At 34.2% G+C, this 25,230-nt stretch overlaps 1 protein-coding gene across 1 annotated transcript; it reads right to left on the bottom strand.

Moving 5' to 3' along the window:
* Positions 1–789: 789 nt before the first annotated feature.
* Positions 790–23,495, bottom strand: LOC145558133 (MADS-box transcription factor 27-like). Its single transcript, XM_081619266.1, has 10 exons — positions 23,314–23,495; positions 18,286–18,367; positions 11,919–11,980; positions 7,058–7,157; positions 6,939–6,980; positions 6,772–6,855; positions 6,487–6,641; positions 4,877–5,035; positions 1,045–1,102; positions 790–960 (listed from the first exon to the last, which is right to left on the bottom strand). The coding sequence occupies exons 1-10, from the start codon at positions 23,493–23,495 to the stop codon at positions 790–792; spliced, it is 1,095 nt and encodes a 364-aa protein (XP_081475392.1).
* Positions 23,496–25,230: the final 1,735 nt, after the last annotated feature.

Below are 25,230 nucleotides of genomic sequence, written 5' to 3'. Positions count from 1 at the left end.
CAAAATTAATGGATCTTTTAGGGATCCCGGAATCCTAAAATCAAAACGGAAGCTCACTGAACTGAACTGAAATGAATATTTTATAAGAGAAGGAAATTAGGAGCTGAGCTGAGCTGAGCTGAACTGAATTTCAACGTAAGAGAACAGGCCCTTATTCCTCACTCTCAATCTCGTAATTTTTTTTTAAAAAAAAAAGGTTGTTTTCTCTACTTCAAAAGTTGCCTAAGAATCCATAAAAACAAAAGTGATGCAACTAAAAAAAGAAAATTATACTACCTTCGTCCCTTTGCATTAAATGTGTGTTATGTTGTCCACTTGTTGGTTCTTATGAAAATGTCTTATTGACACTTGTTTTTTTTTTTTTTTTTTTTTTTTTTTTTATTGACTTATTTACAAAATTGCTATAATAAATGATTTACATTGAAAAGACTTGTTCAATTAATTTGTTATGATATGGGCTTTTTAATCAGCTATAATTTGACTTCTTGTAGACTAATTCAATAGTAATTCTTGAAAAAGAAATGTTCAAATGAAATGTTAGATTCATATCAATATACGCAGAGTATCACATACATGAGTTTTATTTAATAAAGGTGACCTATCTAACCTTATTAGTTATGTAGTAGCTGTAAATTGATCTTGGATTAAATATCATTTATTATTTAAAAAAATAAAAAATTGAAACTACCAACTCTTGTCTATATTATTTGAATATATTTTTTTTCATAAAATAAGGTAGCCACAACATGAGCTAATTGCGGGTAAGGTAAAGTTTTGGGTGAGACGGACTCACATGAGTCCACCATCTTCATTCTCCTTCTTCCCCTTTCTTTGTTCTCCCTCATCAATGGCGGCCAGATCCTCCACCACTCTCCGCCTCCTCTCAACTTGACGGCGATGAAGCTCCTCCAACTCCCCCGTAGATCTACTCTCTCTCCTCCTGAACCTCAATCCAAAATCCTGGAATAGATGAGTTCATCCGATAGCAGTGAAACGAATAGTATTCTTTCAAAGTTGGGACAAAGAACAAGCCTCTTTCGAAACCTTAATGGATGAAGGAATCTGATTTCCTCCCTTCCACTCACTTCTCATGAATTTCATTCTGTTTGGGAAATATAAATTTTTGACTTTAGATTAATGGAGAATGAAAAATATGTCAAATTGGTTTCCTCCATTATTAAAGCGACTTTGAGGTGATGATTTTTTTTTAATAGTAGATTATCAATTTCAATATATTGTCAGTTTTATTAAATGTTTAGTGTCAGGTATTAGATTAATATTGTCAAGCATTATATTAGTATTGTCAGGTATTAGATTGTCAGGATTAAAAAATTTTAGTCAAGAATAAGATTATTTTTATCATAAATTTTAGCAAGGAATAAGATTATTTTTATCAGGAATAAGATAATTTTAGTAAGGAATTAGAATATTATTGTGAGGTATAAGAATATTAGTGTTATGTATTATTAGAATATTACTGTCATGTATTAGAATATTATTGTCAGATATTAAAATATTAGTGTCATGTATAAGAATATTATTGTCAGGTATTAGAATATTACTGTCATAGTGTCATGTATTTGGTGTTGCGGGCCTCGCGACCGGGTTTAGTTAGCCCGCGCCTTTTTGTTGGACTTTTGTTATTGAGCCCGGTCTCACGTGAGTCCGGTCTCACACAAAACCTTTTGGGTAAGGTAATTGTTTATTGAGGGTCTGTTCTTATACGATTATTTTCAGTTCAGCTCTAATAAGTTCAGTTCAGTTCAGCTCCTAATTTCCTTCTCTTATAAAATATTCAGCTCAATTCAGTCAATCATAACAGGTCCTGAGTTATTGCCTATTGGTGAATAGTAATAAACATGACCTAAATTTAAAAGATGCAAAGTTATACGTAGTAGTACTTTGTAATAATTTGGACTAGAATAAATAAAATTAAAAGGTTTAAAGTTTTAGGCCAAATTTGTAAACTCACTCCACATCTTAAAAGTTTCAAACTAAAACAACTTCAATTAGAAGAAATGAACATATTATAATAACATTATAATTTTCAAGTACACCTAGCTTGCAAGACTAGACTTAATTAATTATGTGACATGTCACGTACGTATGAACTTAGCAATGCTCATCTCCATATAAAATTGTTTATAACTCAGTAAAGTTTTTCTTTATAGAAATGTATCGTGATTTCAAAATGTATAAAGTACCTAACTTGTTTGTTTCACCAATTTAGTTAGATAATGGTTTCATTTCCTAATTGCCCCAAAACACTTACTTTACTTAATATAGGGTACATTAAGTACATTAAGTTAAATTTGTGCACATTGACGGTCACAACTCACCATTATCGAAGAAAAGAGAGTGAAGATAGTAAAGATTATCCATCTAATTATAAAGATCTAAATGATTAATTGTTTGGCATTGTTTTTTGTTTTGAGTTTTCAGTTTTTTTGAAAACAAAAAACTAAAAAAGGAAACAAGAAAAAAGTATTTTCACTTTTTAGTTGTCAGTTTTCAAAATTAGCATGATTTTAATAAGTTTGACTAATTTTTTATTCATTATATGACATATATCATACACTTTTAAAATACAAAAAACCAAAAAACTGAAAACCTAAATTCTTAAGTACGACACTCAAGACATGAGATCAAATTCTTTATATCACTCACCCTTCTAGTTCCGTCATACCGAAATCATAAACTTTGTAAAATTACTTGCAAACTCAAATGTTGTTATACTAGTGTCATAAGGTAGAAAAAGGTTAATACCTTGAGGACTCGAGGATGGTAATCAATGGAGATTTATACCATCAATGGAATCACAAGAAGAAAATTCTATGATTCCTAATACACTATACCACCCTTTTGTGGGACCTTGGTTGACAAGGACTTTAATATTAACATAATCTAGGGTATACCATAGTGTCTTGAGATATTTTTCTCTCTCTTCTTCCAATCTACGCTTCTCATATTTTTTAAATTTTATTCTTCCTAACTTCCATGGTGTTTTACTGTTCTTGGGTTCTTCTTCATTCCCTTTGTTTTTCTGCAATAATGTATCCTCATTTTACCATTTTTTTGAGTTTATTCATCAAAAAATTTCATGGGTAATTTTTTAATTCATTAATGATCAATTTCTTTGCATTATATGTTATTGCACCGATTATTGATTTTTTTTTTTAATTTATTTTTTAGGTTGAATTGATTATCAGATGTTTTTGTTCCAGGTTGCTGCAAATTATGGTACGTTATACTTCATCTTAATATTTATATAAACATTGCATGATGTTGAAGATGATGATGATTATTTTGTTGTGGTTTTGATGTTCTTTTGAATGGTTTTATTGCTATCTTCTTTAATGTTCTTATTATATTTTTAATTTTTGGATTTAAATTATACCATCATTGTGACTATTAATTAGTTAATTACACTATCAACGCGACTTTTAATTTCGAACACAAGTAGAATACCTGGTTTCGATTTAAATTATACCATCATCGTGATGGTTAATTACACTATCAACGCGACTATTAATTTTGTACACTAGTAACACAACTACTAATATCTTATTGATTTTAGCTATTGAGGAGTATTTTTTTCTGGGTTAGATGCATGAATAATGCTGTTTTGTTCCCTTGATTTTGTTATTTGATTTTTATTATATTATGTTATTGATGGGTTTGTTTTCTTAAAAAATATATTTATTGATTTCCTCTTGTTGTCTTGGTCTGCTGCTGCGGTTTTGTATAATGCTATCAGTTTTTCTTAATATTTTGATCTTGGAAACAGTGATCATTATCTTTGTCTTGCAAGTGGGTTATGCAAGTTGCTTCTATTTTCCCTCGAGTTGGGCATTATGCAGCTAATTACCCTTATTTAACATGATTATAATATTTCCTTTGAGCTTTGGTATACCATGGCTGTCTATAACTCTATATGCTTTGTATTTGTTTGTTTTGTAATCTCAACGAAGTTATTCGATTGATCTATTGCAAGTGGTGAGTCGTGAATTGGATATTTTAGTATTGTTAAAAAAATCGAGGAAGAAGTGTCCAAATTCTATTTGGTTTGCATTACGATTGAAGCTTACATTGTGTTTGGTTAGCAGTTGTGGAGGTGGAGAGAAAGGGAGGGAGGTGTGTGTGTTGGGGGGGGGGGGTTTGGTGAAGTGGGCTATCGTTTTCCTTCAAACTTTTTCCAATAGTGAAGGGATTGTGCTTCTTAAAGGGAAAAGGAAATGAATCTCTCCAATTCCATTCCCCTCTCTTATTCTATGTTGTATCCAAATAAAGGTAAAATAAGTAACTCATTTTGTCACCCACATTTTTTTCTTATGTAACCTTTTTACCCAAGCATAGTGATAGGTGTAGCAGCTTTAAACATTTGTAAATGAAAGAGGTTGTTGTGGAAGAATGTCATCCAGGTCAAATATGGTTTTACCAAGGGTACGATGATAAAGCTACAAAATATTTGGAAATTCCTTTTTCGGAAGCTTGCAAGTATTCAAGGTCATCAGTTTTAGGGTAAATATAAGTTTAGGGGTTTTGTTTTAGCATAGTATTTGATATGATGGACCGGTGATTCATCTTTAAAACCCGATTTGGCCTTAGTTTACTTTCTTCCTAAGAGGAAAATTTGGGTTAGCATAATGAGATGTATTGGTGTGGGGTGATAAAGAAAGTTGGGTTATTCAAAGTGCTCATATATCAAATTATACTTTCTGTAAGGAGCTGTAGTATACAAACAATTTTGTTCTTAGAGCTATTGTATATATGTCTGTGTTGCATTTGTTCATTATGTCAATGACGACAACAATATCTTAAAATCATCGAGGGAGCATGGCCATCTGCCTGTTTTGGCCATTAGGTAGCTTTATACCTTGGAAGTCCTGTTGCATACATCATATTTCCAATATCCCACGTTTCCACTAGCAATATGATCTTTGTTGGATAGTGGTCCAGTTTGCATACATCATATTTCCCAAGAATGTGCTTTGTAGGCATTGACATATCCTGAATTAGATGTTTGACATCTTTCCTGTTATGGAACTATGGGATTTTCAGCAGATTCAGTGTGATGTTCCAGAGACAACCATGTGGTTAAGCCATAGGTAAAGCAAAATGGCTCTTCTTGGTGCAAGGAATTTTTAGGCTCACCCTTAAGAGATCCCAGGATAGTGCAGCTCATACACATTAAATTATTACTCACAACACAATTCCATAGCAGTATTTTCTCCTGCTTGTCAAACCTTCCTGAATTGGTCCATTATAAAATAATTAGCAAGCCAAGGTTACCTGACAATACTGGAATCAAGTAAAATTCATGTCTTCCCTTAGTGCTTTTACAGTTTTACTGGCTCTCATATGGTCCATAGTTTCTAATCCATGAGTCCAATGCATTACATTTAATAACAAAAAAATTGAACTGAGGAACAACATCTAGGAGTCTTAATTGATACAAGTGAATGATGGCTTAGTGCTCTTTCTTAAATGAAAAGAAGCTTGGTTGGGTTTTAAATAAACTTAGCTGCTGCTGGAATGGCAGTTTATTTCCCATATTTTTCCTTTATTTCTGTAGCTTTTTTCATGACAACCATTACATGTTATCTGTAGGTGCAGTATCATTGATACAGTTTAATCTTCTCTGCTCTTTGGCTCATTAGTTTCCTTTTTAACAACTCCAGCTGCTATGATTCTTGTTGCACTTTCCTAGTATGAAACTTCTTTATTAAACAATAGAGAACCATGCCAAGTCATTTTATATCATTTGCCAATGATTTCATTGCAAAAGTATATACATTTTTTGTTTTACGTTATCTAATTTAGATTTTTTGCAAAAAAGTACACTGCCTTTGCTGCAATTAGAAGTAGTTTTTAATTGTAGCTTGCATCTTTCCTTCTTCGACGTCATGGAATCCTTTTGACACTAAGGTCTCTACTTGTAATCCAGCAACAGGGAGTTATGGCTTTACAAATTGCAAATCTTCTATCAAATTGTATTTTACAGGCTGAAGTGTAATTTTTCAATTGATCAGGCCAATGATTCATGATCTTTATTTCACAAGAAAAGGGTCTACAGCTGCTAGCATTTGAATTCGTGAAACACACCATCATAAGAACAATTACATACCTTACAAAAAAAAATATATATATATATTTAACAAGCACATCTATCGTTTTTTATTATGGAAAGCTATTGTTGGTCATTGGTCTGCTATACTAAATTACCGCTATGTACCAAATCATACCAAATCTGCAGTTGTTGCTGAATGCTTCTTTCTCTATGAGCACATGCATCTTCCCATTCAAGTAGAATGGTTTGTTTTAATGCTTGGCTAAGCATTTGGTGTGGCACTGGACACAGTACCAGCTTTGTTAATGTAGTTGCAAGCTACAAACAAAATGTGCCTTATTAGTGTAAATTATATTTTCTCCTTGATTCTTTTTATGAAATTCTGAAAAAAATAGTTGATTGGAGAGTCAAAGTACCATAATTTCATTTTTTTTGTTGATGTTTCATCGTTGTGCTGCTCTGGTTGGCTTAGCTGGAGATTGATTGCCGTGTTCATGTGAGAATCATTATTGACATTATATGACATGTGTGGGTGTTGCTGTATCTGATTCGTTTCCTCTGTTGTGCACACCTGAAATTCAGAATCTTTCTTAGACACACTAGCAAACAGAAGGCCATCAGAAATTGAATTGTTTCTTACAGTTGATTTCATTTATTATATTAATGGCCTCTATTCATAAAACAGCCTCTCTGTTTGATACCTGCTTTTGTAGCTCTGAATTTTGCTGTTTCACGAGATTTAATTGCTTATAAAGCTCAATATTGTCTTGATGAATTATAGCTCCCTGCAACAAGTTTAACAACTTTCAGCACACTTTGTCACGTGCATAAATAGAATAAAATTAGTAGATATTGTTGATGAAGTGACCCTTTGGTTAAGTTCTCTGATCTCTTCAGATAGGAGTTGGTCCTGCAAACAATAGCAAAGTTGTTAATTGTTGTGTTTGCATTTAGGATTTGAATTTGTGCAGCAGAAATATTTCACACCTTTTTCATTCTCACACTTTTCAAGCTTGTTTCCAATTGAGTTTCCAAGTTCTGCATGTCTTTGATGCTTAAACCTGAAAGTTCTTGCCCCATAAGTTTCCTGCAACCATCAAACTGGATGCTAAGATATAGAGGCGGAACTTTTTGCAAGTCTGTTGAAAATTGAAATATTTGCGTTTCAAAATTTAAAATGTTACTGTAATTTGTAGCCAAGTGTCTTTGTTGTCCTCTTGGAGTAGATAACTTTTACAGTTTCAATATGTGTCATTCCTGCCTGACTTTGTGGTTTTTTATCTATTGGAAGTTCATTGATTCTAACTCCGCCAGTGGGTTTCCCGCTGCCAGTCCCAAGCCTGGATAAAGGAGGAGGGTTACGGTAGGCCAGTGACAGCCAGTATAAAACTTCGTCACATCCCATGACATGAGCCAAACAGATATTTTCGTGGGGGCGTTCCCTACTCAGCGACGCGCTGCACTTCCTAGACCCGGGTGTAGTGATAAGTATGCAAGGGTTGCTAGGTCGTCGCCCAGAAGCGACGCGCCACATTGCCCGAGTGTGGTGTCAAATGAGCAAGGGCGTGCCATTGGGGCGTTCCCTACTGAGCGACGCGCTGCACTTCCCAGACCCGGGTGCAGTGATAAGTATGTAAGGGTTGCTAGGTCGTCGCCCAGAAGCGACGCGCCATATTGCCCAATTGTGGTGTCAAATAATCAAGGGCTTGGAGTTGGGATCAGGAGGGAGCGTGGGAGAAAAGAATTTAGTTTGCGGATTGGTTCTTGGAATGTGGGGTCTCTTACGGGAAAATCAGCAGAATTGGTAGAAGTAATGAAAAGACGACGCGTGAACATCATGTGCCTCCAAGAGACAAGATGGACAGGAGAAGGAGCTCGAGGCTTGGTTTTGGGGTATAAGGTATGGTATGTTGGGCAAGAAACGAGCCACAGAACAAGGAATGGTGGAGCTAGGAACGGAGTTGGTGTGGTTCTCGATGAGAGGTTGGCAAAAGAGGTGATCGAGGTCTATCGGAAGAACGATAGGTTGATAAGGCTGAAGTTGCTATGTGGCAAGGAGATTGTGAATGTTATCAGTGCTTATGCTCCCCAAGTGGGTTTAGATGCAGAAGAGAAACGACAATTTTGGGAGGACCTAGACGAGGTGGTGCAGGGTGTCCACCACTCAGAGAAGTTATATATTGGAGGGGATCTAAATGGGCACGTTGGGGCGAGCCGAGATGGCTATGAGAGTGTCCATGGAGGCTTTGGGTATGGGCAGAGGGACGCCGGTGGTGAAGCTATTATGGATTTTGCCCAATCATATGATTTAATTTTGGCTAATACTTGGTTTAAGAAGAGGGATTCACACTTGATAACTTTTCGGAATGGAGCAAATGCAACTCAAATAGACTTCCTGCTCACAAGGAGCATAGATAGACAAAGTTGCATAAACTGTAAGGTTATCCCAGGGGAGAGTGTGGTCACCCAACACCGGCTATTGGTAATGACTATTCGTCTGAAAGAGAAGGCGAAGAAAAAAGTTAGACAAGAAGAACCAAGGATAAGATGGTGGACCCTAAGGGATGCAAAAGCTAAGGTTTTTACAGAAAAGGTAATTGAAGAAGCGGATTGGGATGGAGAGGTGGATCCGGACATGACTTGGTTACGAATGAAGAACTGTTTCCTAAGAGTGGCCAAAGAGGTCTTAGGGGAAGTAAGGGGAAGAACTTCGGTACAGAGAGATACTTCGTGGTGGAATGAAGAGGTGAAAGCAGTAATTAAGCAAAAAAGGGAATGCTATCAAGCCTTAGGAAAATGTAGGAGTGATGAAACCTTTGCAGCGTATAAGGAGGCTAAGAGTAAGGCAAAGGCAGCTGTTCGCCAAGCAAAAGAAAAGGCATATCAGGAGGTTTATGAAAAGCTTGATTCCAAGGAGGGAGAAAGGATCATTTATAAGATGGCAAAGAGAAGACAAGAGGCAAGGAAGGATATTGGCATGGTGAAGTGTGTCAAAGATAAGAACCAAATGGTCCTAGTGCAAGAGGAGGGCATCAAGGACAGGTGGAAGGGGTACTTCGATGAATTATTTAATGGAAGTAATGGAGTTGTGATAGGAGATACCTCTATGAGTGATGAAGAAATCAACATGGAGTATGTGCGAAGGATTAGGAGAGTAGAGGTGGAGATTGCACTGAGGAAGATGAAACCTAAGAAGGCGGTTGGCCCTGATGGGGTACCGATAGAGGTGTGGAGGTGTTTGAGTAAGATTGGTATTGATTGGTTAACAAACCTTTTCAACAAGATATGGACGGCTACAAGGATCCCACAAGATTGGAGGAAGAGCACCTTGGTCCCGGTTTATAAAAACAAAGGAGACGCTCAAGATTGTTCTAACTATCGAGGAATTAAGCTTATGAGCCATACTATGAAGTTGTGGGAAAGGGTGATTGAACAAAGGTTGAGGGCATGCACAAGCATTTCAGATAACCAATTTGGTTTTATGCCTGGGAGATCTACTATGGAGGCAATCCATTTGATAAGACAAATGATGGAGTTTTATAGGGTAAAGAAGAAAGATCTTCATATGGTCTTTATTGATTTAGAGAAGGCATATGACAAGGTGCCAAGAGAGATACTTTGGTGGGCAATGTTGAAGAAAGGTATCCCACGAAGGTATGTAGACCTAGTTAAGGATATGTATCGGGATGTGTCAACAAATGTGAGGACATGCGGAGGGTTGACAAAAGATTTCCCTATTACAATCGGATTGCATCAAGGGTCTGCATTAAGCCCTTTTCTTTTTGCAACGGTTCTAGATGAATTAACTAGACCAATTCAAGATGAGGTTCCATGGTGTATGCTGTTCGCAGATGATATCGTTTTGGTGGATGAGACTAAGGATGGGGTTAATGTCAAGTTGGAGCAATGGAGGCAAAGGTTGGAATCTAGAGGGTTTAAGCTAAGTCGGAGTAAGACTGAATATTTGGTATGTCGTCTTGGCACTCAGAGGGGGACAAGCAATGAAGTGGTGAGTTTGGATGGAAAGGATTTGACCATGAGTGAATGTTTTAAGTACCTAGGGTCGATCATCCAGAAGAATGGTGACATTGATCAAGACGTGACCCACAGGATTAAGTCAGGGTGGCTTAAATGGAGAGCGGCCACGGGAGTGTTATGCGACCGCAGCATTCCCTTAAAGTTGAAGGGAAAATTCTACAGGACTGCCATAAGACCAGTGTTGCTCTATGGTACAGAATGTTGGGCTTCTAAGAAAGAGCATATTAAAAAGATGGAGGTTACGGAAATGCGCATGTTAAGGTGGATGTGTGGAAACACTTTAAGAGATAGAATCAGAAATGAGGTTATTCGCAAGAAAGTAGGTGTGGCGGGCATTGTAGATAAATTAAGGGAAAATCGTCTGCGTTGGTTTGGACATGTAAGACGGAGACCCGAGGGTGCACCGGTGCGAAGAGTGGAAGAGTGGGACCATGGAGGGATTAAACGAGGAAGAGGGAGACCAAAGATGACTTGGTTGGAAGGAGTGAGGAAGGATATGAAGTGCATGGATTTACGTGAGGATGAAGTTTTGGATCGTAAGGGATGGAGGAGAAAGATTTATGTTGATGACTACACGGAATAATCAAATTTGGTTCATGTTAGCCGACCCCACTTTTGGGATTAAGGCTTTGATTGATTGATTGATTGATTGATTGGAAGTTCATTGATTCTTTGAATTAAACTAACCGGTTTTCCCAGAAAGCAACTGTCTTTCATTTTTAATAATAACAATAATGGAAAAAAAACCAAATAAATATCAGATTCCTCTAGGATTTTTTAGCTGTTTACCTTGTTATTTTGTTTTTGACTATTCTCTTTTCTATATTTCTACCTAAGCTGACTATTGATGCATTGATTAGCACATACCCACTAGTTTATCTCCAACCTCTTGTTATTCTCTGATGTGAACTATTGTTTCCTGGAACAGATTTATTCTCTTGTGCAGTTGTGCTACTCATCCATCTTGGATTTGAAGAAAAGCAATCATGCTACTTAGGTAAATGAGTTTTGATTTTAGCTACCTGTTTTCAGTGTTGTGTGCTTGAATGACGAATGCTGCTAGTCACTGGAACGGTGGAACCATAATCTAGCTTGTGCAAGCTATATTTTACTTGATGTGTCTTTCTAGCCATTACCTTTCACTTGAAGATCAAAAGCTAAAATCTTGAATCGTTGTTTGAGGGATATGTGTATTGTATTAAAATCTTGAATCGTTTTTTTGAGGTGTATGGGTAGTGTATCTAAATTCAAAATCATGATCAGTGATTCAGTTCCATATGGGACTATATCATGAAAACTCTTGCAGTCATTTAGGGATATTTTGTATAAATCATGAATGATGAGTTTGGTGTGCTCAAATTTATATTTGAATCCTAGGAAACAGTTGGGAATCTCCTATGTGTAATTTGATGCTCAATCCAAAATATAATTTCTCTTGAAATATCTGAATATCATTGGTAAATGTTGATAAATAGTGTTTGAAATATTACTCTTTCTGTAGTGCATACTTCTCACCCCCCCCCCCCCCCCCCCCGCTCTTTTGTGTAGTTCTTTCTTTATATATTATTATATTTGTATGAGATGAATTAAAGTCATCGTAATCACGTAGTAAAAGCTGCAGGGGTATGATGCTGGAATGTGACAGATTTTGTGCAAACCACCACATAGAAATCACAGGTATGTCTGGTATCATAACGTGGCTACTTGCTTACCAAAGTGTAAAGCAATTTTCAGGCTATTGGTGGTCAATTGGAAAATATTACAGTATATTATTTGATAATATCGAGTTTAAGGTCAAAGTTTGGTTTACCTGTGACTTTCTTGTAAATATTGCAGCTGTTGCCTCAAGTTTGCTGCCTCCCTTTGCCAAAACTGTAACAGAAATAGGAGAAATGGTTATTGTCATTTTCTATTTTTACATCATGCTGATATAGGGGTTCGGCTTTACATGTAATGCTGAAATGGTAGTACTGGGGGCTCTTTTAGTTCAGACATCACATTTGGTAGTGCAGTAAATTTATACAATGCGTCATGAAATATAAAAAAGAAAGAAATCAGTCCTCTGTCATTGCCATTGTTATATTCTTTTCCTTTTCTTAATATTATTTTGGTGATTTTTTAAAATCGATTCCTTTAGAAGTTTTACCTTCATGTAACAAAGGTAATATTAGGCCTTTAACATCTGATCACCTCATCCCTTTTAACCTACACTGATATTCCCATGTTTCTCCTCCCCCTTCCATTTGTGACCTCAGCTCCACATTTATAGCCTAGATTGATTATCAACCTTATCAGTATCACCATCTGAAAAGTCAGCTTAGGTACGTAGTTGCCTAGGTATCTTGTTTTGTAGTTCATTGGCATGGATTTTCAGATTGTGGTTAGCGGTGAATTTTATGGTTAGTTTATTAGTCTATGTTCTTTGTTTTCATTTTTAATTATGCATTTTCCTCGATGGGTGACTATCGGAAATTTGACATTTTCATATGCACTTGACAAGCAATAAAATTCCTGATATAGGATATGTTATTATGTACAATGATGTTAGACAAAATTTTAAGCTAAGGTGTAATGGCTACAAAGCAATTAGGTACCATTGGTAATGCATACTTCCTCTAGGCAGGATGTTTCCTAATAATTATTATAAGGGTGGATTTTATTGCAAGCCAAGATGGTAGAATTGAGTCTCTTTGAAGTCAGAAAATTTGAAGAACGGTGCTTTGGGACAATGTACATTAGATGTTTGATGCAAGTTGCTACCTTTAATGGTTGTAGTACGTTGAGGCGTAGTGTTAATATCCTACACAAGAGTGCAAGATCTGCCAATGTGAGGTCATATAAATGTTAGGAAATTGTTACAGTGAGATCCGCCTCGAGATTCTGAACACCTCATATATGTTGAAGGCCTGACATAAAGCAAGTGGACATTGCAGCGAAGATGTCATGACAAGGCTGCATGGACTACTAGAAGAGACCTAGTAGGATTGTGTTCCAAGATTGAGTGATATAGGTGAGAGTTGGCTTACTTGGGGTAAATTAGACAACAGTTGCTAAGATGATGCCTTACTTTAGATGAGGTAGACTGGCTGGAATTTGGAAGAGGTGCACCCTAGTGAGTTATGAGACAATTGCTAAATTGGATCTGGATAATGGCTCTGTAGTTATGATTTGTAAGGTCATTTAACTTCTTGGCACAATGAAAGAAGTCAAGACTCAAGAGCACAAATTTAGTCTAACATAAACTAGTCATGTTTGTAAGAGCTCTTTTATGAAGCAAAAGGCAGGAAGTCCATATGCACTGTGCTTTTAGGAACAGTTGGTGCTGGAACCTTGAAGTTTGTTAGAGTTCATGAATTGAGTGTATAGGAAAAACTATTTTTGAGTTTAATGTTGAGCTATCAATTTTTGAGGTAGATGGTTTGCCTGACATGCCCTGTGGGTTGCAAATTTTTTGTCAAGTTTAGAATCCTTGTTTGCGTGCTAGGTTGCTAGCTGAAAGAAAGAAAGACTTCTTCAAGATTGGGTCAGACAGAGAAAATTGTTTGAGAAGAAAATAAAGGGTAGCCAAGGATGGAGATTTCATCACATAATCCTCTAGTTACTCATAAAGATCACCCTATATCCTATCTAAAGTCATTCTGTCTTATCATATGTCTGTCTCACATAAACTATTAAGTGTAAGAGTGATTGAACTCAAAAGTAGGGTAATATACCTACGTAATTGTTTGAGTGGCTTTGGTTGTTGGTACATATTAGAGGAATTGTAAGTATAGTCGTGATTTATATGCCCATGATAAGACTTATAGTGGTGATTTATATGCCTGTGATATGACTTATAGTGGTGATTTATATACTATGATATGACTCATCTTTTTTCTAAGAAAAGATTCTTACTGGAATTATTCATCTGATATTTACATTGATAATATCAATGACAGGGCTTTTATTAAAGGCCTTACTACCTCTTACCCGGCTAATTGGCCTTGAATAGTCAAATTCCTTCGATTGACACTCAAAAACACATTCTAAATAGTGTTACCTACTAAACACTGTGCAACATAATACTTCTTATCTTGTAAATATACTATAACACATAAAGTTACTGCTGTTCTTGTAGCTTGGAAAAGAAGAATGATGATACTTTAGCTTTAATTTCATAAACGTGGAAGATGGTATTTTGGGACATTTGTTGGAGCACTTGCAAAGAGAAAACCCAAAATGTTTTGAGCTTTTGCTACCCCTAGTCAAGGTTTCAAGTTCCCTTATAACATGTTTTCATAAGAACTTTTTTTCCTCTCTCTAAATCTGAGTGCCACATCCACCCATCAACCTTTTAAACTCTCCTTAGTCTTTGCGAATCAATAGAGTTAATCATGGGACGGATTAAAACGTGTATTGATTGCAGATATTGATCAAAATCTGGTCTCAAAGACCTTAGAATGTGAAACAGGCTGGGGGTTATTTGTTTTCTCATACTTAGAAGCTCTTGCCTAAAACTCAATGGCATTAACATACTTAAGTAATAGAGTAGGGCCAGCCATAGGGGTGACTGATTAGGATGAGCTATATGCCTATATTGGTAAAACTTGCACAGAATGTGAGATGCTTTTAAAGGGCTGGTGTGTCTTTTAGTGTCTTAGTGGGTAATTGAAGTCATAGACCAGTGGGAAGGAGACTGATCAAGAAGAATTATTCGTTGCAATGCTATGCTTCAGTAGGCTTGTTTTTTAGAAAGGGGCAAAAAGTTTGTGTTTCCTCTCTCCCTTTGAAGAGGACAGAATTACAATTATTTTATTTTGTGTTTTATAATACCTGATCTCATGCTCATCTTTGTTGTCAAAATTACAATTGAGATTTTTTCTTCTTCTCCTTTTAGGACATGCTTGGATTGAGGGTAATAATTTAGAGGCTAGTAATTTAAGGGGTAATAAGTCAAAGTGTCAAACCAAGAAATATGACTGTAAATGAAGACGATAGAGTATGAGGTGGTGATAAAGGAAATATTATAGTGGTGGTATGATGAAGAGAGAGAGAGAGAGATGGGGAGATTATCACCCTCATAATAGGGGTAATAGTTGCCCACCATTATACTAGGATAACAATTACCCCAAGATGAGGGTAATAGTTTCCCTCACTTCCTTTATCATCACAGCATCACTATCTCATTTGCATTGAAAGTCACACCATCACTACCTCATTCTCTCACAACTACTTAGATCCATCTTAGTTTGACTTTTGTTACCCCCTTAATGCTCTACCCCCATTCCAAGCATGCCTTTTGAGGAAGTACCCTCCTTGTTCATGGGCTGGCACTGTTTGATCACTTGCATACCTGTTTTGAGCTGTGGCCTTGTTGAATCCGGCTACCTGGCACCCTGCTGCCAAAAAAGAAACGAACTATATTTTAATGAAATATATACTGATTGTTGCAGGGCTTTGAGGCTCTTCTGAGTTGCAGGTATCTTCTGCAAATGAAACATAAGGCAATTAGATTATAGGCTTGCTGGCTGGAGCTTTTGTGTTTCTACTATGCTACTTCATGCGAGAACTGCAGCTCATGCTTCGTAAGTTGCCACAGCCCCTTTTTTTATGACTTTGTCGTATTCTTGTAAGTGAGGATGATGGTTGAATGAAGCTGCTCAAATGAAAAGAGGGAAAATAATAGATGTATTTATGGGTAAAACAAGATAACACCGTGATCTTGTGACAGTGTTATCTGTAAAACTACTAATTTTGTAGTTGTGAGAAAGAGAGGAAGTGGTTGAGAGGGAAGTACACGTCTCTAACCTCTCATGACTGCGTATCTTAATCCCCTAGTACCCTCAATGGCTCAATCTGTTTAATGCATCAGCATATGTTCTATACGATTTCTGCCTAGGGTGTAGAATATCAGGATGGCAAAAAGATTTTTTGGTGGCTGGATAGTTGTAGAGGAGGCTTTGATAGCAAAATGAAATTAGCTGGTTTCTGGATATAATAGAATACTTCTTGGTTTCACTTGTTGCTTCATGCCTTCATCAAGTGATATACTGGACAATGCCTTTACTTCCCTTCATTTTCACCTCACCTTAATCGTGCTGTATCATCTGCACTCTAGTTTGTTCAGCACCCTATAACTTTCTTTAATCTCCGGCCACTGATGCCTATGAGACTTGGAAAGAGAAAACCAGCGTTTTGGTAGGTTATTCTTGTAATGCAATCTTGTGGTTTCCTTGAGGTAGTTGTTCATTTCAACTCTATTTTGGTGAGAGTTATAGATCATCTGATGCTGGAGATTGGTTTAGAAATGTTTGAATTACTCTAAGACATAAATTAACATTTGGGATTTTTCTTCCCTTTTTTTGGGTTATTTTTGTCTGTTATTTGTAGGATTCCTTGGATTTTGTTTCTACGTATTGGGGGTGTGCTTTTGATTCTTTAGAAGTTGTTACTAGAGGTGAATAGCAGGGAAGAATTTTCCTCAGTTCCTTTCCACCACAGATTTTCCCTCTTCATCCCTGACCCAACAAAAGGAGCTAAATACTAGCACAGGAGATAAAGGGAAGAGAGACACCCTTGGTAACAAAGTAAATAGTGCCTTTAATCAACTTGCCTTTTTTTCCCCCTAACAGGGTCATTCTCAAACATCGCAAGCTCAGAACTTGACGAAGGAAAAGAATTTTATCAGTAATTTGATGAGTTGCTTTTTTTTTTTTTCGAGCTATTTTGGATTAGGTGATCCAAAATTCCAGGTTTTCTTAGTCCCTTCTCTGCATTCTAGAAAGAATTTTGCTCCAGAATGGTAGTAAGACAAGCCTTGGCTAAGAAATTTTAAGCTCTTGGCTTCATCACAGGTTTGTCTCAGAAATATTACTTCTATATCAACCACTAGTCAATGGTCACATCATTTGAGCTGCTCCTCCTTACCAAACCAATGACGGAGCCCAGATTTTGAGTTTGGGTATCTATAAAAAAAAAAAAAAGACAAGTCTAGCCCGTTTTTATAATCATGCATCTCTCCACCAAAAGTAACCCTTCCTTTTATAGGTGTCATTTATGTTATTCTGTCATCTGCTTTGTATTTCTATATTTATCTCTCCGTCTTGATGTTCATTCTATTTTTCAAGCTATTTCGATCTCCTGAATTATTAGTTTTCACTGCCCTCTCCCTCTCTGATAAACTTTGAAAGTTTGAAGTTGGTGTCAATTTTTGAGTTCTGTTACCACTGTCTACTGCAATTCTGATTATTATTTGATGGCCAACAGACAAATCGGTTGTCTAATTGACTATAAGTAAACACCAGTGTATGTATTTCCTACAACCAGAACCATAGTTACCATTATACGAAGTAGTTTTTACTTGTCCCATACTATTTGGCACACTTATCTTTGACAAAAAATCCTTCTCTCTCTCTCTCTCCAACTTAGCTCTTTCTCTTACTTTTCTCTGTGGAATAGGTGAGTGTGCAAAATAATTTGGGACGAGAGGAATTTTATCAGCCACAACAACATATTCCTTCTGCACCTTAGGTTTCACTACTGCATTGCCTCATTTCTCCTTTCCACACTCTGGAACTTCTTCCATATTGAATGATAAATTCAGTAAAGAAGAAAAGGGGCCAGGGGCGACACAGCAAATGCACTTTTTGGTGCAGTCGGTTCATTGGGTATGTTTGGTTTAGCTTAATTTGGTGTCTGATGTGCTGATGGCTTGATAGTAGAGTATATGTGACTCCCACTTGGAATATTTGTAGTAGACTGGCTTTGTGGGAAGAGAGTTGCTATTATTCGTTTATGATTATGAGTATCTTGGGAAATGTTATAGGAAAGAGAAGGTTAACAAAAAAAGAATTATCTGTCAACTTAGTATATTTAGGAAGGCAGAAAGAGAGGAGAAAATTAATCAGAAAGTTGTAACTATTTTGCTTTGCTTTAGCTTGTTACTTTGTTAGTCATTGAGTGGGAGCTGGGAAGGTCCAGCCACTCAAATGTCTGAAAATGGTCTTTAATTGATTATGTAATTGCATCAGTAATGTGTACAATTATCAACCTTTCCTAGTTACTCTTCTTCCCTTGTTTAATTGCATATTACGTAACCTACTGCATGTTTACAGAAATAAAATTAATACAAAACAGTGTGCATGCAGGTCAAGCTTTTTTGTTTAAGCAAGATTGATCAAGTGATAAAATTTTCTTACCTTAAGTTCAGAAGCAGCAGATGACAGCTGGTGGTTGTTCTCTTCCTTCATTTTGTTGTATCTTTCAATCACCATTTTCATGCTGAAAGTAGCATTCAAAAAATCAATGTCACTTTTCCTAAAGGGATGAATTTAATAGTCATGGTAATGCGGGTTTAATGATACTTTCAATAAATTCCTGCCATGACACCCCCCCCCCCTTCTCTTCTGAGTGAGCGAAGTTCAGAGACCAGCTAACAGGATGATCACTGAGGTCTAACAAGAAGAGGTAGCTACCCTATAGCAACTTCATTCAGAAACATGGAAAAGATTTTAAAAAAGGCAGAGCTGAAGAGCTTTCTGCTGCTGCACAAATTAATTCAAGGATACAAGGATGATAAACACTATGGTATAGGTAATGTCTAATGTTCTCTATATTCTTCCTAAAGTTTGAACTAAATCTGGTTTTGTCAGCAAAATTTATAGCTACAGCAATGGATGGTGGTTAAATTAGACTACGATGAATGTGAATGAAAGACTATAAGTACATGCTGAGCCACTGAAGAGCGACATGTTTAAGGAATGCGAAGGAGGCTCTTTTCTCTTGGCATGGAAGTAGGGGGTATTAGAAATGTTTATGAATAAAAGTAGGTATTATTTGGACAACAGATTGGTGTATGATTTCATTAGTTGATAATTAACTTATTTATTGTTTTGACCAGTAGAATATATTACTTGTACAAAATTGCTAATAACAGCTATCAGTTTTTAGCAATCTGGTTATGTAATGTTGAGAGAGTTTTGACATATTTCATGATTCATTGTTCTTATTTGACCATTTAATAAAATTTTCTCTATGCTCTTTCCATTATTATGTGTACAAACTATGTCTATTTGTACATTAGGGCATTAAAAATATCGATTTAATTATATACCGAAAATGTGGTAACCCTAGCACGAATGAATACATACTTGAAAATTTTAATAATGAAGTCTTGAAGGTTTCGAACCCATGCGCTCTCTCTCTCTCTCCCCCCCCCCCCCCCCCCCCCCTCCCCTCCTCCCAAATACTTTGACCTCCATGATTGGTAGTTCAAGGCACCCTTACAGGAAACCCTAATTTTCATTGTTTGCATATCACATTATTGAAATAGAATTTTATGTATTGAATGTATGGTATTCTCTTCTGTAAATACGATAATTTTTTAATTTACTCCCAAATCTATAGATTTATTATATTGTAGTGTTCAAACTTTGTTTTTTTGCAAATGAATTTTCTCTACATTTTTTTTTTATTATTTTAATTTTTTTTTTATGACATTGTTAGAACTGTATTTGATTAATTGGTCATCATTGTAAGTGAGTAGACATTCAATCAACAGATTTAGTTCTTATTTCAATTTATGAGAGTTGAACCCATAATAAATCTTCTATTTTGAGAGGGAATAATCTATTCACTTTAAGCTTAGACATCTTTTTAAACCTTTAATTTGTTTAACCCTAGAGGGTAAGAATTTTGTAAATTGTAGTTTGTGATTTTTCTTTAGGATGAGTGTTGATGGAATATATGTTTAGAGATTAAGTAACAATTCACATCTGAGTTGTGAGGTTTCAATTTGATAATCCCACATTAAATTAAAAGAGAAAAGAATATTAGCGCATATAATCTATCAATTGAATATGAGATGTAAGTCATAGAATCATGTTGTATGTGATTAGGCTCTTTTCAGAGTAGAGTTTTTATGTTTAGCGGAGTTTGCACACTAAAGATTTAATTTAATTATTAGAGCAAATTTATGTTCTTTTCCCATCTCCATTCTCAAAATAAGATTAGGGCTCATTGTTTTGAATAATGCAGTTGTATAAGATTTGAAGATTACTTAGGAACATTAAAACTAATACTTCATACAAATGATTGCCGTCCGGCCCCAATAAGGTGGATTCACATGTAAGAAAATTGTGTGGTCTAACTCTCCCATCGTTTGGTATTAAACTCGGTGGAGATTTGCCAAGTGATATCTTGAAACACTAGTTTGTTTGTTTGTTTGTTTTTTCTTGTCATTGTGCATGTTGATAAATCACACATTAAAATGATAAAATTCATTTACATTTGATGTGCATTCATCCCTTCCTAACATCACATTCATGCATAAAATTTTCAATATATACGTTTTAATATAATATTAAATACAATTTTCAAAATAATTATTGGTAGATTTAAATAATATTAGGTACAATAAGATATAATAATAATAATAGTCTACTGTGCAAAAAAAGACCAATAAAATATAAAACCTCAACATTTTTTACAATCACTAGTGGGATGAAAAAAATAAATTTTATTGATTCAAAAATTCAAGATAATTATAGAACAAACTGTACAAAATACAATAAGGAATCATGAGAAACAGTACTAAATGTATAAATGTAGAACTTCCAAAACTAGAGCCTCTCCTGCAATAATTTAAGCTCAATACTGACAAGAAAATCCTGATCAATTCATGCTTCTATGTCTTTTTTCACTCAAACCAACAAAAATAAAGGCATCAAATTGTACGTTTGTACTCCCATTTATTTGCTCGCAACATTGGACTATATCTAAAAAAAGAACATACATAAATACATACCTGACGTAAATAGTACCAGTTTATAATATTAAAAAAGAAAAACAAAAGGCTAACATGTCCGTTAACCAAGTATATTTAAAAAGAGTGCAGATTATACGATTAATGCAATAATAGCTTATGCCAAAATTTTGACTATGAGAGGTCGGAACAGTGTGATAATAACCAATTTCGAACAAATTAAATTAGATAGCTAAAGAGCCATGCAATGTAATCAATTGAGGGCAATACTTGAACATTTTGTTTTGATGGTGGTCCTGATGATGAAATGGTCTTACTCGAGGCTAGACAGTACAATATATACTATGGATTTATCTATCCTTTTCGATTTGTGGAGGAAGGGCATGCGCATATATATAGTAGCCAATTATAATGATTATATTATACAAATCTCATAACAAGGTTCAATTCAACCAAACCACTAGGGTTATATATAAAATTAGCATATAGTACGAATTGAACTAATAAGTACGTCTCTGTACTCTACACCTAATTTTCGCTAATTTTAGGACTTATAAACTTTGATAAGTTCAAATAATATAAGTTCAATGATATTAACTTTAGATAAAATAAATTCAAGGTTAATAAAGCTTAGATAAGTTTAGATAAGATAACTTTAAAGATAAGTAAATTTTGATTAGATTATTTCAAGGATATAATAAGTTTAGCTTATATAAGTTTAATAAGTAAAGATATATATGTTCTAGCTAATAATTTTAAGTGTAGGAATTACAAAGTACTAATAATTAACTTCGAGATTTCATTCTTACCATCTTATTTTTGCTAGTTAGGCAATAAGATAAGCTCAATATTGTTAAGTTCAGATAGTTAAGTTTGAACATATACGCTTATTGATTTTATTTTATTATTTAAAAAAAAAGCTTAGTAACAAAAACTTCAAAAAAATGTTATAATTAGTTGAAGGCAAATTAGTCTATCTAGATAAGATACAAAGTCAGTAATTTGGTTTTATCTTACAATTGTTTGATAACATAGGGACTAAAGATTAGAAGTTCTTTTTAGCTTCAATTTCCAAAGTGAGACAGCTTTACTCATGTTTGTTTAAACACTAGACAATAGACATGTATTAATCTGAGTGATACATAATAAAATGAAGATGTAAGTTTGAGGAAAGATAATCAACTGATTTATCCTACAAACTAATCTAAAGAAAATTAATATGTAATAGAAGATGTTTGGGAACAACTCAACTATGAAACTTGAGATCAGAAAAAGGCTAAAAATTCTTTAGGAGAGATAGAAAGAAAACTGAGATAGATCTAACAATAGATGTATATAGATTAATGACATTAATCAATTTAGATGGTGAGCTGGCAAATGGTCACTATGTAAGTTACAAAATTGGGCGAAATTACATTTGTTGAAATGAAAGGTGCACTCTATTCACCTGATGTATACTAATCTTTATACTTATCTGAACTTATTAGACATTACTAAAACTTATTTTGTTTGCAAATTGAACTTGGGTAGCCTAATTAACCCTTAACAACACTCATCTATTCTTAATATTAGTGAAATTAAAGTGAACAGAATATAGTCAAACTACAACTATTGAGGTGAATTTAATGTACTCAATAGTATGATGTCAAAATTAATTATCGAATAAAGGGCATAGTAGTCCCTTGAAGAAACTAGACATTACTTCGATTCAACACCAGTAATTTTAACCCCCTTGAGGAAATATATATTTTATTATCAATTAGAACTTTGTACACATTCATTAATCAGCTAATAAATTGTATTTTACTCCAATAAAATAGCAGTATTATAATTCAATAAATTCATAAAACATGTGTGTTGGGTTTTAGGACTACACAAATGTAATTTTAGTTCTCCAATTGCACACGTGAAATTTAATTTTCATTAGTTAAACCAAAAAAACTCTTCTTGTAATGAGATTTATATGAGGATGATGTTATATACTTTTAATTTTTATCTTTTGCACCAAAAAAAAAGAAAAATTAAAAGTACAAATTAAGGAATATTCCAATTTATATTCTTCAATTTTAACCAAAAATAACAAATCATGTATCTAGTATACTAGCTTATGAATGTTTAATTTGATTTATAAACATCGTATTGACTTATATCCACATATAAATTACAACCTCTGTTTCATATTAGTTGCAACGATTTAACATAAAGTAGAGAAGAAAAATGTGTAATCGTTGCAAATAATATATAACAGAGGTAATATATAATCTCTTTACAAAAATTAAGAAAAAGATTAAGATCAAAATATAGGAATAAATTCCCTAAAAATAATACTATGTATATATGTTGATGCTTATAAATTTCTTATTTCACTAACCCATCGATCAAGAACATGATAATTAAGGATATACTAATCAAAAGAATTAATTAGATGAGAAGAAAACATTAAATCAAGAAATTGTAAACATACTTGGTGCTTGCAAAGTCATAGAGTTTTCCGGTGCTAGAAAAGATAATTGCTCCAACTTCTGCATCGCACAAGACTGATAATTCTCGAGCTTTCTTAAGCAATCCACTTCTTCGTTTTGAGAAGGTTACTTGTCTACTTGTTGCATTGTCAATCCTTTTTATCACAATTTTTCCTCTCCCCATTTTGTCTAAACAAAATTTTCGATATTTTAGGTCATAATAAAAAAAATTAAAGACAAAATAATTAAGAAGATAAACTAAATTAAAGCAAAATTATGCGTGGAAATAAATTATAATCAATCCACCCACAAAAACATGAACCCCAATATTATTGGAGCTATATTAATGATATGAATTACTTCATAATATTATTTCGTAATAATAATATGTAAAACATTAGATCTCGCGGTTAAAAACATGAATTATTCACATGAATACTAACAAAAATTAAATGATAAAGTTTGATTAAGGTTTTTCTAATTAAAAAAAAAAATTAAAGCTTTTTTGTTTAGATGAAACATATATCATTTACCTAGTATGGAAAGGGGAGAGAAAGATTTATATTTATTTGATGGAAAATACAAAAAACAAAAAAGTTTCTTTTAGAAGAAAAGATTGAAAGAGAGAGAAAGAGAGATTGACTTACTATAAGAGTTGATGAGCAGCTTTTGATAATGAGCAAGGACAAACTAATTAGAGAAGAAGCTATATTTGATAGACTTTTTTTTTTCTTTTTTTCTTTTCCTATCTCTTTCAAAATATATTGGAAATTTTGTTTCGATAGTCGTTTTAATTTTTAATTCATATAGTTATATTATAAGACGTCTTGTAGTCTTGTACGGATTAGTATTTAAAATAGAAATGTTTTTAAAATAGAAAGCTTCAATTACACTATAGACACTTTATTAATGCCAATATACTATAACTAACAATATAATGATATTATAAATCCCTATGATCTCAATAATAAAGCCAACTATGGAGTAATTAATTAAAATTTAATTATAGTATTAACATTAATTAATTAATAAAAAAACCTAAAACAAGGAGCGCTAAGTATGTTAATACTGCCCTTAAAAACTGCTTACCGGATTAGGAGACCCCCACTCGCGCGAGTGAGATTAAATTAAGTCACTCGCGCTCGTATTTGTTTGACAAGTGTCGAGAGAATCAGCGACAAATCTTTACATGAGATATGCCACACCAATTACAACGGCCTAATTGTAATTGGACATTACTATGTTTGTTTATTTTTGGTTTGTAATTAAATAGATTATCCCCACAAACTTAAAGAAAAAAAAATATATACACATATATAATTGGTTGCTTGAACTCAGTCTCTTTATTATTATTTTTTTTAAAAAAGTTAATTTAGTCTCTTTAACAATAAGGGTATGTAATTATATGGATGTAGTATGATGCTTTAAGGAGATGGAGATGGATGTTATAGTGTTATGTGAGATGGATTCATGGAAATATAACAATTTATTATTGCGAGCCAAGGTATGTATGTATGTTTGTTTAGGGTTATATTTCACTTAGTTCATTTAAGAAAAAATAAGTTAAAATTTTAGAAAATTAATTTCAAATATAATAAGTGTAAATAAAAATAAGATAAAAAAATTCATATAAAATAAATTTAATTAAATTAGACAACCAAACGAATAGTTAGGGCCTTATTACTATTAATTTATAAGGGGTATTTTAAAGGTTTAAAATTTTTATTTGCAATAAGTTACTCCGTGTTGTAACTTTGCATCGCCATATTTTTTTTTGAGTGGATTTGTATTTTTTATCCAAAAAAGAAATTATTAAAGGTTAGTGTATCGTGATATCAAGATTTAAATTGTGCACACGATTACAGAATAAAAAGTATGGGTCAAATTTAGGTTTTTTTTATCGAAGTGTTTATAATCTA

Source organism: Chenopodium album, chromosome 9 (genome assembly GCF_948465745.1).
Source record: "Chenopodium album chromosome 9, dcCheAlbu1.1, whole genome shotgun sequence".
Classification (NCBI taxonomy): domain Eukaryota; kingdom Viridiplantae; phylum Streptophyta; class Magnoliopsida; order Caryophyllales; family Amaranthaceae; genus Chenopodium; species Chenopodium album.
Note: the sequence above shows the minus strand (reverse complement) of the source record. Positions and strands in the feature narration are given on the sequence as shown.